The following is a 15241-nucleotide window of genomic DNA, read 5'->3' on the forward strand; positions in this document are numbered from 1 at the left end:
CACTAAAGCTTATATCACTAAATTTATTAACACTTGCAGTACAGTTTAATGTCACTTTACACGCCTATCAGTTCTTGTGGCACTGCATAAAGTTGAACACACCAATTGGTTCAGGATCCACTGGTATATTTTTTATTTTTCCATAAAATGAACCTAAATCTAACTCAATCTTAGGTTAGCAGAAAAATAACAACAGCCCCCTGCTTGTCTCACTAACACCTCTTCCAGCAGCAACCTAGCTTTCCCAGGAGGTCTCCCATTTACCATTTTTATCAATCAAACACATTTATTTTGCTGTGCGTTTATTTTATGAAAAGTTTACTATGCCATGCTGCCGTAACTTGAAATTGCAACTTCCGGTGGATTAAAACCTGCTCATAAAAAGCTTAATTTTTCGTTTTGGTTTTATTACCAGGAACTATTGGAGGCCGGCAGTAGCCTATAAAAATCTTTCTTACTCTATCTCTCTCTTTCTCTCTCTCTCTCTGTGTGTATATGAGATCAAATATCACGTAAATATGTGTTGCACAAATCTTCTTCTCAAGTTGCTGTATAAAGCTGCACACAGCACATGAAACAGTGAAATTTGAGATTCTACAAACACATTAAGAGTACAAAAGTCTTACCTTTGAAGGAAAATGATCAACAATGCAACAATACAATTGGTTTGCGGGCAGATACTTTGTAAACAGAGCTACAGTGCATGAAACAGTCATGAGTCATGAAACTGCTGACATCTCAGAAGTGTAACATCTCTTAATTCTGTTTACATCTAAACATTGAGATTATACGCGAAATTCTAATACTCGGGCTTCTATTACAGGGAAATGATTTTGAGGAAGCTGCATAATAAAAGGAAAATTTAAGGTATCATTAAATGCACTGTATAAGTCAATTTTGAGCAACTATTGTATTGCTGTTTTTCGATCACTTGCGGCAAACGTCATTTAAAGCACGTACAGAGGGTTTCACATTACCTTCTGAAATTGGAGGAGGCATTATTAATTCATGAAAGTGGGTCCTCTGAATGACTAACCTACAAGGTCTTTCGTAGACATAGGGTTCTTTGTGTTGAAAACAATTTCGATCGAACCAGAACCAACAGTTTGCACATGTAAAGGTATTTAGTTTGTTCAGCTGTGCTTTTGTGAAAATACTCCCCTGAGGATCAAAGAAGCTTTGTGTAATATTGTTTGCCATCCTATTCAAGTTTATGTCTTGAACAATTAACTATTCCTTAGGGTGTAGGAGGTACTAACCTCATTTTTCTCTTTGTTCTGCATCTTTTTAGCCTGAAGATGGTATCAACATTGATAACTTCTCCAATTTCACAGGACACGTTACCTCACGATGCTCCTTGTATAAATATGTTCTCTGTCTGAGTTTGGCATATTTAGAGCTTCATACCGACTCCTGGACATCGGCTAGAAGACCAAAATACAAAATGGTAACATAACAAAACATAAAATTTTTATCTAAAATCCACAATTGTGAAATCTAGTCTACATTTTAATGATGAATGTAAACATGCTGATGTTTTTTAAATCTGCAGCGTGAGTGCATATCCATCCATGTTGGCCAAGCCGGAGTGCAGATTGGAAATGCGTGTTGGGAGCTTTACTGTCTGGAGCATGGCATACAGCCGGATGGACAGATGCCCAGTGATAAGACAATAGGAGGAGGAGATGATTCCTTCAACACGTTCTTCAGTGAGACGGCTTCAGGAAAACATGTTCCACGTGCCATCTTTGTGGATCTGGAACCCACCGTGATTGGTATGTAATCTATGGATGCAAATGTGAATGCCACACTAATAATAATATAAAGTGAAAATTCATGATTCATGAATGATGATTCAGACTGAATATGTTCTGCTTTCTATGCATAGATGAGGTGCGATCAGGCACTTATCGTCAGCTTTTTCACCCTGAGCAGCTCATCACTGGTAAAGAGGACGCTGCTAACAACTATGCCAGAGGACATTACACCATTGGCAAGGAGATCATTGATTCAGTCCTGGATCGAATCCGAAAACTGGTAATATTTATAATTAATCAGTGACTGTAACTTTTTAAACTAGGGTTAAAAAATGCTATTTTTGCTAAGCTCTCTTTGCCCCTCTCTTCCAGTCTGATCAGTGCACTGGTCTCCAAGGTTTCCTGGTGTTCCACAGCTTTGGTGGTGGTACTGGCTCTGGCTTCACCTCCCTCCTGATGGAGCGTCTCTCTGTCGACTATGGCAAGAAGTCCAAACTTGAGTTTGCCATCTATCCTGCTCCTCAAGTATCTACAGCAGTGGTGGAGCCCTACAACTCCATCCTGACCACCCACACCACCCTGGAGCACTCCGACTGTGCCTTCATGGTGGACAATGAAGCCATCTTCGACATCTGTCGTAAAAACATGGACATTGAGCGTCCCTCTTACACTAACCTCAACAGGCTCATTGGCCAGATAGTGTCCTCCATTACAGCCTCGCTGAGATTCGATGGAGCTCTCAATGTGGATCTCACCGAGTTCCAGACCAACTTGGTGCCATACCCACGTATTCATTTCCCTCTGGCGACATATGCTCCGGTGATCTCTGCTGAGAAGGCGTACCATGAGCAGATGTCTGTGGCTGACATAACCAATGCCTGCTTTGAACCATCCAATCAGATGGTAAAGTGTGATCCTCGTCACGGTAAGTACATGGCCTGCTGTCTTCTCTACCGTGGAGACGTGGTGCCCAAAGATGTAAACTCCGCCATTGCTGCCATTAAGACCAAACGCACCATTCAGTTTGTGGACTGGTGCCCCACTGGTTTCAAAGTGGGCATCAACTACCAACCCCCAACTGTGGTACCTGGTGGAGATCTGGCTAAAGTTCAGAGGGCTGTGTGCATGCTGAGCAACACTACAGCCATTGCTGAGGCCTGGGCTCGACTAGATCACAAGTTTGATCTGATGTATGCAAAGAGAGCCTTTGTACACTGGTATGTGGGAGAGGGAATGGAGGAAGGGGAATTTTCAGAGGCCCGAGAAGATTTGGCAGCTTTGGAGAAGGATTATGAAGAAGTGGGCACAGACAGCATTCTGGAAGAAGATGAAGATGGAGTGGAATTTTAAATACTTTTCTTATCATCTCAGGGTAATCTACTATCATGTTTATTTGCTTAAACTGTAACTAAGATTTTCTCTTCCATTTTTATAATTCATGCTAAAGTGAGACCGTAAAAGGTAAAAACTGGTATAATGAAATAAAGGGAATTATGGGTTGTACTTAGTATCCAAAATAATTATAAGATCTATCTAAAATAATTTTCTTCTCTGCTTTCTGATATGTCATGTTACCCATGTACATCTGTACGTGGTTGCACATGAAAGTGATGTAATGACCTACACTGAGCACAACACTTTTTACCACATTACCCCTCACCAAATGTGTCTGTCTATCCGGCACAAACGTGTCTACCTGCTGTTACCCATAATTCAGCTGTCTGTACATGTAGTTTTGTCATTCACTGTATCACTGAAATTAAAGTCTAATGATAATAAGGCCTGTGTGTTCGCCTCTTTCTATATAACGTCTGTAGAAACTGACATACTGAAAATGATACTTCACACGAACATAAAAGTTCTGTCATCAAAACTTGTATATGAGTCTTCCATTGAAAACTTAATGTTTGTCCTAGTGGTTTTGCGTCCATGAAATGGAAGTCAATGTGGGTCATGTAGTTAGGTTTCCAACATTGTTCAAAATATCTTTTGTGTTCTGCAAGTCATTCAAGTTTGGAATGACATAAGGATGTTTTGATGATGAAACAATTTTCATTTTGGGGTAAACTATCCCATGAAATACTTTTACCATCTTTAAGCTTTTGTATCACATGCAAGCAATAAGGGATGATGTCATAGATTGTCATAGCTGGTATGCAGACCTAACACATGAGCACGGAGATCTTTGACATTATAGTCTGTAGAGTTCCTTCTCAGCATCTTTCTGTATTACCGCATGCTTAAAATCAAGTCAAGAGTCCAGAAGGTTTTCACAGACACAGAACTCCACAGAGAATAGCAATCTATAGCTAATGTAGGAAGGACAGCTCTTCTGCATTGCTCTCCTCATGTGAACAGGCTATCTATCCGGCTTCCTGCTGACTCTCTCTGTCCTCCTCCCTCCTCCCTTCCTAGAAAAACCCCACCTCTCCTTTTATCACCACATCTACCTTGTTTTTACGAATCCTTAAGTCGGCCTAGAGGAAAATCTGACAAGATGGTGAGTGTTATGCTTGATTTGTTTTTAGTTTGACTCTTTTCATAAACCACTGCATCAAAATGCAAATATTCAATACAGATCAGTTTTATTTATAAAGCGCTCTTCACAATTTTCCTTGATGCAAAGTAACTTTAGATTATAATTAAAAGGAAATAATAATGGTGTGACCACGCCTCCCTCATCAGAGCACAGATTCCTCCATTCACAATCACCTGAGTTCTGATTACACCATCACCTGCACCCAATTCCCCAAGGACTATATATACTCGTTTGGTTTGTTTTATTCTATAGTCTGTCACATTTATAGTCTGTCAATTATTTATTGAAGCATATTCTTTATAATTTGTCAAATTTATGAGATTTACATTTAGTACACAGTTAATATTACAGATGGTGCTTATAGGTAAATTACAATATTAGAATGTGCAAACTAGCAAAGCTATATTAGCCATAACGGTTAATTATGTGTTACTGAAGCTGGTTTATTTATAATATAATAAGCACCACATGAAAATTATTTTTTCAGAGCTGGAAACATACCAGATTTAGATATTTAAAATATACCTTCAATCTTTAAATACCCAAAATAAGTCCCAGATGTTTATAATTTATGAAGTATCCCAGTGTAAGCAACAGTAGCAAGGAACCAAAACTCCATTATAAATGTAAATATGTATAGAAGCAGAGAAAAAAACCTTGGGAGAGATCAGGCTCAACAGGGAGGGACAGTTTTCCTCTGGCATATTAACGTAAAGCTGCTGCAACTACAGAGAGGATGAATGAATGGGGCATTTTCAGTATATAGCACTTTATTGTCTATTACTGAACACCCAAAGCACTTTACAATCATATGAGGGGCGGGTCTCTCCTCAACCACCACCAGAGTGCACCAGTGTGATTGACAAGCGCCAGTGGAGGGAATCTGGCCAAGACGGTGGGGTTACACCCCTACTCTTATGTGTACTACATGTGTAACACTTTTATTTTAAATTTGCAAAACACATGTGAAATGTATGTGACTACATGTGTTTTCTGCACATGTGAATTTCTGTTTTGTGTCTTTTCTTTAAGGGCTTAATTAGATCGGAGAGGTTTCCAAACCTCCTCATAGACATAATGGTGATAGTTTCTATGAAGGTCCAGAAAAGTACTAAAGAATTTAAATTGGTCCATGTAAAAATAGTAGTTCTATTAAATTATCAAGAAGTTACGAGGGTACTGTATGTGTGCAAAAGTAACCTTAATAACAAGTTTAATCACCATAATCTTCTCTCCCTTGTGTGTCTCCAACGCACGTTCACAAGGCCACTGCTACTCATGCGCAGAACACTTGAAAGGGCAGATTTCAACCAGGTGTCTTCCTACCTATCCCAGAATAAACTACTGGATGACAAGCAGTCAGGCTTCAAAACAAACAACTCATCTGAGACTGCACTGCTATCGGTCACAGAAGCACTGCAGCCAGCAAAGGCGGAGTCTAAATCCTTGGTCCTCATTCTGCTAGACTTATCTGTAGTGTTTGACACTGTCAATCACCAGATACTGCTAGCAACCCTGTCATCACTAGTAATATCAGGCACTCCTCTCCCCTGGTTGAAATCCTACGGCTCCGGCAGATGCTTCAGGGTTTGAGGGGCTTGCTGTCCACTGCTCACCACAAGATCACTGGGGTTCCTCAGGAATCGGTGCTTGGACTGCTTTCTTTTCTCAGTTTACACAACATCCTTGAGGCCTATCATACGTTCTCCTATCACTGTTATGCTGACGACACCCCTATGTAACATCTAAATTTACCCAGACGATACCCCTGTAGCAGCTCACATTACAGCCTGCTTAGAAGACATCTCTGAAAGAGCATCACCCCATCTGAACCCTGCCAAGACAAAACTACAAGTATTACCAGCACACTCCACTGTGCAACATGATCTCACCATTCAACTTGGCAGTACCACAATCATTCTTTCAAAACAAGCAGGAACCTCAGAGTCATATTGATTAACAGCTGTCTTTCAATGTTCACATTGCAAAGAGAACGTGGTCATGTATATATGCCTTATTTAACAATATAAAGTTTAGACCCTATCGCACTGAGCATGCAGCTCAACTCCTTGTCCAGGTCCTTGTAATCTCAAGGTTGGACTACAACAATGCTCTCCTTCCTGGTTTTCCTGCAAAGGCCATCAAACCACTCTGGCTGGTTCAGAATGCAGCAGCACGCCTCGCCTTCCAAGAGCACAAAAGGGCTCATCTGACACCCCTTTTCATCTCTCTCCACTGGCTGCCGGTAGAAGCCTGTATATAAGACCATAAAACAGAATAAAGTCTAAAGTATGATTAAGGTTGTGCGTGGGTCCAGTCACATTTTGTTTAACCCTGTAGCAGAGTTAAGAATGTCTATAAAAGCTAGTCCTTATGTCTCTGTATTTCCCTGTGTTTTGTTACTTTGCCCCAGGCCGATCCTAGGATATTTTCCCTAGTTCCTGTCTTAATCCTAGTTCTCTCCCCCTGTACAAATCTAATTCCCCTTAGCAGCTCCCTAGCTTTGCAACTCCCATTTCAAGTCTCCAGTGCCTAGCCCCATCACTTCCAGTTTTGTTATTTACCCCCTATAGTTCTCGTTAGGCGTCTCAGACCATCCAGAGTTACTGTTGACGGACCTTCGCCAGGACTCCTGAGAGCAGAGCTATCTGAGGATATGCATAAAGATGCAGTCTGGGCCACGTATGGGCCATCGCATCCAGACCCAGGGGAGCTGGATGACTTAGAGAGAAGTAGAGGGGACATTGTGCTGCTTCCTGTGTAGCAAAGATGTCCACTTTTGCTTCGTAAAATCTTTCCCGGATTTGTCTGACTATCTCGGGTTTCTATTCCCTGTTCGTCACAGCTTGTCTGGACAGCAAGTCTGCTTCCACATTCATATGCCCCAGGATGTGAACTGCTCTGAGGGACAGGAATTTGCCCTCTGCCCAGGGCAGGTCTCTGTTCGGACCTCAGACCAGGCATCTCTCCACCAGCGATCACCTCACTCGTATAGAGCTTGTTTCCGCCTTGCATGCTCCCTTCTTGGGTCAGAATTTTCCGGACTGGGTCTACTGTCACTTCTCCTGTGAGTGCCGTCGGGTCGAGCCCTCTCCCTTCGGACTCACATGGTTCTTGAGGGCAATACTTGTCCGGATCTGCAGATGTGGTTTTGGTAGGTCCACTCCTCTCCCCCCGGGCTTACGAGGTACCTGTGTTGTATGAGGCCGGTATCGCCTGGTGATTTTCTGGACTGTACCCTGTAACACGTTCAGAAAAAGGAAGGAAGCGGGCGAGGTCTGCTGGGAATGCTGCTGACTTAATTTATACTTAAGTTCAGCTCACATCATAAAATAACCGCACACAGCTGCTTCAAAGTTGAAACGCTGAGATAGCTCTGGCAGTTGCTAAAAAATGCATTGCTGTCTCATGGAAGTCTGATTCCCCTCTATCTATAACTAAGTGGTATTTAGAAATGAATAGATGTGTGCCTTTAGAAAAAATAACATATAGCCTTAGAAAGAGATACAATACCTTTATTAAAATCTGACAACCCTATCTAGATCATGTGGAAAATGTGTTATTAGAATGTGACTGACCTTGAAGACATTGTTACATTACATATCTACTGTAGAACATTGGAGCACCCTTTTGGGGAGGGGGTAGTATTATAATCTTTTTTTCTTTTTCTTATTCTGCTTGTTCTTGTGTTCTTTGTTTTTGTGAACTTTTTGTGAATAAAGTATTTCAAAAAAAGAATGAACCTCGCCCCCCTCGCCACATACCTCCACCACCTGACTCAGGCCGGGGAGCCATATGGCCTGCCGCCCCCTGGACCGGGTCTGGCACTTCCTTTTTAGTGAGATCAGTCAGCGGGCTGGTGAGGTCTGAATATTTAGACACAAATATCCTATAATATCCTGTCTCATCTCTTTTTCGTTCTTAGGTCTCGTACAGGTTGCAACAGCTGCCATCTGATAAATTTGGGGATGCACCTGTCCGTGACCCAAGTGGAATCCTTGACCTCCACCCAGCCAATCGCACACTTCTTCAGATTGGCTATGAGGCCGGCCTCCCTCAGCACTGATATCATCTAAATATGCAGCGGCATATGTCAGATGGGGTCGGAGGATATGGTCCATGAGGCCTGAACAAACCAAACGGAAGTGTTAGGAATTGGTGTAATCCTGTCACGATTGTCAGCTGGAGTGCCCATGAACTCCAGTAGAGGGCACTCCACTCAGGACTACATTTCCCAGAATCCCATGCTAACCGCCACCAGGTGTCTCATGTCACAGACAATCACCACCAGATGATTCCCATTACCACTCCCCTATATATACTGTGTTTGGACTCTCAATCTTTGCGAAGTCTTGTTAGCCTGTCTGCATTTCTGAGCGTTTATATTATCTGTTTACCCGTGTATTACCTGTGTCTACTCCTGTTCCTTTGACTCCTTGCCGCCTGCCTTTTGACCCTCTGCCTTGTTGATGACCTTGATTCTGCCTGTCTATGTTATCCTTGTCGCTGTTGTATGACCTCTGCCTGTTTGACCATTCTGAGAGTAAAGCTGCATTTGGATCTCACCCTAAGTCTCGGAGCAGTTCATGACAGAAGACTTCGCCACACCAGGATCCAGCAGCCCGGTACCCTCTCTTTACTGAGATGTCTGTTCCCGGTTCAAGGTCAGGATGGCAACTTCCCAGCTCTAGCATTGACCCAGTTGATCAACTATTGGGCCTTCGTCAAGGAGGCCTATCTGTTGAAGAGTATGTTAAACAGTTCTGTGCAATATCCTATGAAGTACCGATCTACGATGAAGTTTTGTTTAAGGACTTGTTCCGTTTCGGACTTAATGACCCAATTAAATCATTGTTACCTAGAGGGGAATCTAATTGCAGTTTAAGGGACATAATGAACTATGCACTGATGTTATGTGACTCTCCGTTCACTGTGGGAGAGGCAGAGGACAGTGTTGAAACCCCAAATAACGTTTTTTGGGGGGGGCAACAGTGTCAAGCGCAGTTGGCAGCAGAGCCACTGCACGAGATGGCCGCCAGCCCGGCGCCACTGCACGAGATGGCCGCCAGCCCAGCGCCACTGCACGAGATGGCTACCAGCCCAGAGACACCGCACGAGATGGCTGCCAACCTAGAGCCCCTGCATGAAAGGGTAGTCCGAGTCGATCTGCCAGAGTCAACCCAAGTCCGAGTCGATCTGCCAGAGTCAACCCAAGTCCGAGTCGATCTGCCAGAGTCAACCCAAGTCCGAGTCGATCTGCCAGAGTCAACCCAAGTCCGAGTCGATCTGCCAGAGTCAACCCAAGTCCGAGTCGATCTGCCAGAGTCAACCCAAGTCCGAGTCGATCTGCCAGAGTCAACCCAAGTCCGAGTCGATCTGCCAGAGTCAACCCAAGTCCGAGTCGATCTGCCAGAGTCAACCCAAGTCCGAGTCGATCTGCCAGAGTCAACCCAAGTCCGAGTCGATCTGCCAGAGTCAACCCAAGTCCGAGTCGATCTGCCAGAGTCAACCCAAGTCCGAGTCGATCTGCCAGAGTCAACCCAAGTCCGAGTCGATCTGCCAGAGTCAACCCAAGTCCGAGTCGATCTGCCAGAGTCAACCCAAGTCCGAGTCGATCTGCCAGAGTCAACCCAAGTCCGAGTCGATCTGCCAGAGTCAACCCAAGTCCGAGTCGATCTGCCAGAGTCAACCCAAGTCCGAGTCGATCTGCCAGAGTCAACCCAAGTCCGAGTCGATCTGCCAGAGTCAACCCAAGTCCGAGTCGATCTGCCAGAGTCTCACGTCAGTCCTGCCCAGCTGCCAGAGTCTCACGTCAGTCCTGCCCAGCTGCCAGAGTCTGCACACGTCACGTCTGCCATATCTGAGCCTCATCCCAAGATGGCCTTCTCCACGCCTGTGTCTTCGGACAAGACGGCCGCCTCCACGCCTGTGTCTTCGGACAAGACGGCCGCCTCCACGCCTGTGTCTTCGGACAAGACGGCCGCCTCCACGCCTGTGTCTTCGGACAAGACGGCCGCCTCCACGCCTGTGTCTTCGGACAAGACGGCCGCCTCCACGCCTGTGTCTTCGGACAAGACGGCCGCCTCCACGCCTGTGTCTTCGGACAAGACGGCCGCCTCCACGCCTGTGTCTTCGGACAAGACGGCCGCCTCCACGCCTGTGTCTTCGGACAAGACGGCCGCCTCCACGCCTGTGTCTTCGGACAAGACGGCCGCCTCCACGCCTGTGTCTTCGGACAAGACGGCCGAATCCACGCCTGTGCCGGTTCCTGAACCGTCGGACCCGCGTTATACCCCTGATCCGACAAGTCGGCCTAGTCTCCTTGAAGGGACGCCTCAGCCCCGGCCTCCTGCACAGCCTGCTCCGCCCTGGCCGCCTGCACAGCCTGCTCCGCCCTGGCCGCCTGCACAGCCTGCTCCGCCCTGGCCGCCTGCACAGCCTGCTCCGCCCTGGCCGCCTGCACAGCCTGCTCAGCCCTGGCCGCCTGCTCAGCCTCAGTCTCCGGGGTTCTCTTCCGCTCCACGGTCCTGGCCCTCCATCCCGCCCCCGGGTCCGCCTCCGCTCCTCCTCCCTCCTGGACAATGTTAGGAGCGTCTGGAATCCGCTCCTTAAAGGGGGGGCTATGTCACGATTGTCAGCTGGAGTGCCCATGAACTCCAGTAGAGGGAACTCCACTCAGGACTACATTTCCCAGAATCCCATGCTAACCGCCACCAGGTGTCTCATGTCACAGACAATCACCACCAGATGATTCCCATTACCACTCCCCTATATATACTGTGTTTGGACTCTCAATCTTTGCGAAGTCTTGTTAGCCTGTCTGCATTTCTGAGCGTTTATATTATCTGTTTACCCGTGTATTACCTGTGTCTACTCCTGTTCCTATGACTCCTTGCCGCCTGCCTTTTGACCCTCTGCCTTGTTGATGACCTTGATTCTGCCTGTCTATGTTATCCTTGTCGCTGTTGTATGACCTCTGCCTGTTTGACCATTCTGAGAGTAAAGCTGCATTTGGATCTCACCCTAAGTCTCGGAGCAGTTCATGACAAATCCGAATGGCGAAGGCTGTTTTTTCTTTGGATACCGGTGATAGGGTTGCCGTGTGACTCCCGGTGTAATCTTTCGTAAATTGGTTCCCCTGTTATACAGCCGGCTTTACTTGTCCTAAGCCTGTAACAAATTCTCCATAGATAGCCGCCCCAACGTATGGAGTTTTGTTCTCAGGTCCAGCACATATTGAATTTCATTTTTGCTTTGAGAAGGTCCGTCCTCCCAAGTTTCTTTAAGAATGTCTAAAACCCCTCGGGGCAGATGTCCATAAAGAAGCTCAAAGGGGGAAAACCCTGTGGAGGCTTGCGGGACCTCCCACACGGCGAGTAAGCGGAGTTCAAAACATCTGTAACAATTTTTGGCATCTTTGTCTACGAACTTACGAATGTGTTTAAATCATTCCACCAGACCATCCGTTTGTGAGTGAAAAACATTGGTGTGAATTAGTGGCGATGTTGCATGTGGCACCACTTCAGAATATTGTGTTGCATAGTCCACCAGGGCTAAGGCAAAACGATCTCCTCTTGCTTATCGCTCCAATGGCCAGATGAGGTCAATACCAATTTGCTTGACGGGGATCTGCATTAATGGAAGCGGGCACAACCACGCTTTTGGGGAGGCCGGAGGATTTACCAGCTGACATTCATGACAAGACGCTGCGCATGTTAATGCCCGGTCAAAAGAATCGGGCCATGAGACAATTTAGTGTGGTCCGCTGGCCTAAATGTCCTGCCATTGGATTACAATGAACCGCCTGGAAAAGCATTTCCAGACGGTTCTTTGGAACAAATAATTGGGTTGCATCTTCTATTGTCTGAGCGTCTTGGGTCACTCGATACAAACGGTTATTCTTAAGAGCAAAATTTGGATAGGAAAGCGGTCGTGCGGGTTAGGGAGGGTTACCGTCGATACAACTGACTTGCTCCCCAGAGACATCCGTGTACAAATAACCCAATAATTTAGGAAAAGCCAGCCAATTCGATCTCAAGATCAGCGGATGTCGGAAGTGCTGGTTAACTGCAACCTCCACTCTATGCTTTTGTCCCCTAAATTGTATAAGCGCGGAAATGACTGGGAATTTCACTACGTCCCGTGCACACACCTTACCAGGGGCATCCTGTGGGTATCCGCAATGCCAACAGACTGACCCAGACCCAGAAGTGGGGCAAGTGCTTGGCGAGGGGAGACCGGAGAAGCCGAGAAATTCAGGCGTCCCGGAGCTGTGAGACTGGTTCCAGGGGTGAAGGTCCTGCGTCCTCGTGACCAAGTCTGTTCCCTCCACATCCTTGAGGTGGGACTTTACGAGGTCCTGCAGGACGAGACCTGGGTAGGGGAACTGTTCTTGCCTGTGGGGGTTGGGAGAGAGATGCAGATGGTAGGGTTCGCATACAGAAATGCATACAGACTTTTTTAACCTAATAATATTTGAATAAAGGGCAAAGACATACATTTTCCAAAGCTGGACATCACATTTTACCACTACTGTAACTGCTGGAACTCCAGTAACTTGAGTTGTTTTTCCTTCAGATGATGTGCGATCATGTACATATCGCCAATTATTCTATCCCGAGCAGTTAATCATTGGCAAAGAAGAATCTGCTAATAACTACATCGGTGGTCATTACACTATTGGTAAACTACTGGACAGAACCCGGAAACTGGTGAGATTTCCTGCCAATTTAAAATATTGAGTGTGATCTTAAATTACAATGTAATTCCCCTCTAATTCCCTCTTATTTCAACAGGCTGATCAGTGCAAGGGCCTTCAAGGATTTCAAATTTTCCACAGCTTTGGTAATGGAACCGGCTCTGGCTTCACCTCCCTCCTAATGGAGCGTCTCTCTGTTGACTATGGCAAGAAGTCCAAACTTGGGTTTGCCATCTATCCTGCTCCTCAAGTGTCCACAGCAGTGGTGGAGCCCTAGAACTCCCTCCTGGCCACCCACACCACCCTGGAGCACTCCGACTGCGCCTTTATCGTGGACAACGAAGCCATCTATGACATTTGCATTGTAAAAACCTGGACATTGAGCATCCCTCTTACACTAACCTCTTCTTCCATTACAGCCTCGCTGAGATTCGATGGAGCTCTCAATGTGGATCTCACCGAGTTCCAGACCAACTTGGTGAACTACCCACATATTCATTTCCCTCTGGCGTCATACGCTCAGGTGATCCCTATTGAGAAGACGTGCCATGAGCCGCTGTCTGTGGCTGAACTAACCAACGCCTGCTTTGAACCATTCAATCAGATGGGAAAGTGTGATCAACGTCACGGTAAATACATGGCCGTTGTCTTCTCTATCATGGAGACTTAGTGCCCAAATATGTCAACTCCGCCATTGCTGCACCATTCAGTTTGTGGACTGGTGCCCCACTGGTTTCAAAGTGGGCATCAACAACCAGCCCCCAACTGTGGTACCTGGTGGAGATCTGGCTAAAGTTCAGAGGGCTGTGTACATGCTGAGCAACACTACAGCCATCGCTGAGGCCTGGGCTCGACTAGATCACAAGTTTGATCTGATGTATGCAAAGAGAGCCTTTGTGCCCTGGTATGTGGGAGAGGGCATGGAGGAAGAAGAATTTCCATTTACCCGAGAAGATTTGGCAGCTTTAGAGAAGGATTATGAAGAAGTGGGCACAGACACCATTGGGGATGGTGATGAAGATGGAGTGGAATTTTAATATAATATTCTTATAATCTCATGGTAATCTGCTATATTTTTTATTTGCTAATATTTTAATTAGATTGTTTTTTAGTAATTAAAATTTCAGTTTTTTTACTTCATAAACTAGATTTTTAAAAGGTAAACTGTAACTGTTACTATAATAAAACGGTATTTATAGGTTTTATTTAGTGGCCAAAATCCATCTAAGAATACTTTCTATTTATGATATGTGTCTTTCATGTTACCCATTGAAATCTGAGTGTGGTTGCACATGAAAATTGCGTAAAGACATTGACTGAGCACAACACTGAGCATTTTTACCACATTACCCCTCCCCCATCCGTGTCCGGCACAAAAATGTCCACCTGCTGTTACCCATGATTCAGCTGTCTGTATGTCCATTGGCATCAGTGTGAGAAGCATTGTCATTCATTGTCATTGTACCACTGAAATTGCCCAATGACAATAAGGGCGTTGTGTTCTGTTTAACATTTGTACGAACTATACATGTCTCTGCTCTTTATGCCTTTCTAAATGCTTTTCAGTATTTTTAAAGGGATACTTCACACAGAAATAAAAGTCCATAAAAATGTATGGAACCTCATATCAATCAAAACCTGTATATGTGTCTTCTGCTGAAAAAAATATGCTTTGAAAAATATCTCAGTGGTTTTCTGTCCAATACAATGTATGGTTACTAACATTATAAAAATTATTATTATGTTGTGTTTGTACAATTTGGAATGACATGATGATGAGTAATTAATGAAATAATTGTCATTTTCTTGGGTTGAACTATCCCTTAAACATAAAAGACTTGGAAGCAATTACGAAGCTTGTATGAAATAATATTTTCACCATCTGTAGGCTTTTTGTATTACATGAATCTCAAGCAATAAGGAATGATGCTGCAAGCATCATGTTATAGAAATACTCAAGATATCAGTTGCAATAGTTGGAATACAGATCTAACACATGAGCACAGAGATATTTGAAATAGTCCGTAGAATATGTTTTTAGCATCTTGCTGTATTATATCATGCCTAAAAGCAAGTACCATGTCCAGATGGTTTTCACAGACACGGGACTCCCTAGAGAACAGCCCTCTATAGCTAATGGAGGAAGGACAGCTCTTCTGCATTGCTCTCCTCACGCCAACAGGCTATCTATCTGCTTCCTGCTTACTCTCTCTCTCTCTCCTCCTCCCTCCTCCCTTCCTATAAAAA

General features: G+C 44.9%; 1 protein-coding gene and 1 pseudogene across 2 annotated transcripts; both read left to right on the forward strand.

The window, feature by feature from the left end:
- The first annotated feature begins 1395 nt into the window (after window positions 1-1395).
- Window positions 1396-3537, forward strand: LOC306898888 (tubulin alpha chain-like). The gene is made up of 4 exons (XM_079464762.1): window positions 1396-1447; window positions 1553-1775; window positions 1889-2037; window positions 2130-3537. Exons 1-4 carry the CDS (start codon window positions 1445-1447, stop codon window positions 3105-3107), a joined length of 1353 nt encoding a protein of 450 aa, XP_079320888.1. The 5' UTR covers window positions 1396-1444; the 3' UTR covers window positions 3108-3537.
- A 4496-nt stretch (window positions 3538-8033) lies between these two features.
- On the forward strand, window positions 8034-14031 carry LOC306899032 (tubulin alpha chain-like; annotated as a pseudogene). The gene is made up of 5 exons: window positions 8034-8115; window positions 8961-9044; window positions 12874-13007; window positions 13092-13623; window positions 13736-14031. The product of its transcript is annotated as a tubulin alpha chain-like (transcript).
- The last annotated feature ends 1210 nt before the right edge of the window (window positions 14032-15241 follow it).

This window comes from Barbatula barbatula, assembly GCF_947034865.1.
Source record: "Barbatula barbatula genome assembly, chromosome: 9".
Taxonomy (NCBI): domain Eukaryota; kingdom Metazoa; phylum Chordata; class Actinopteri; order Cypriniformes; family Nemacheilidae; genus Barbatula; species Barbatula barbatula.

Coding starts and splice junctions, on each gene's coding strand:
- LOC306898888 (XM_079464762.1), top strand. Junction 1,776..1,888: donor TCTGGAACCCACCGTGATTG/GTATGTAATCTA, acceptor TTCTATGCATAG/ATGAGGTGCGATCAGGCACT. Junction 2,038..2,129: donor TGGATCGAATCCGAAAACTG/GTAATATTTATA, acceptor CCTCTCTTCCAG/TCTGATCAGTGCACTGGTCT.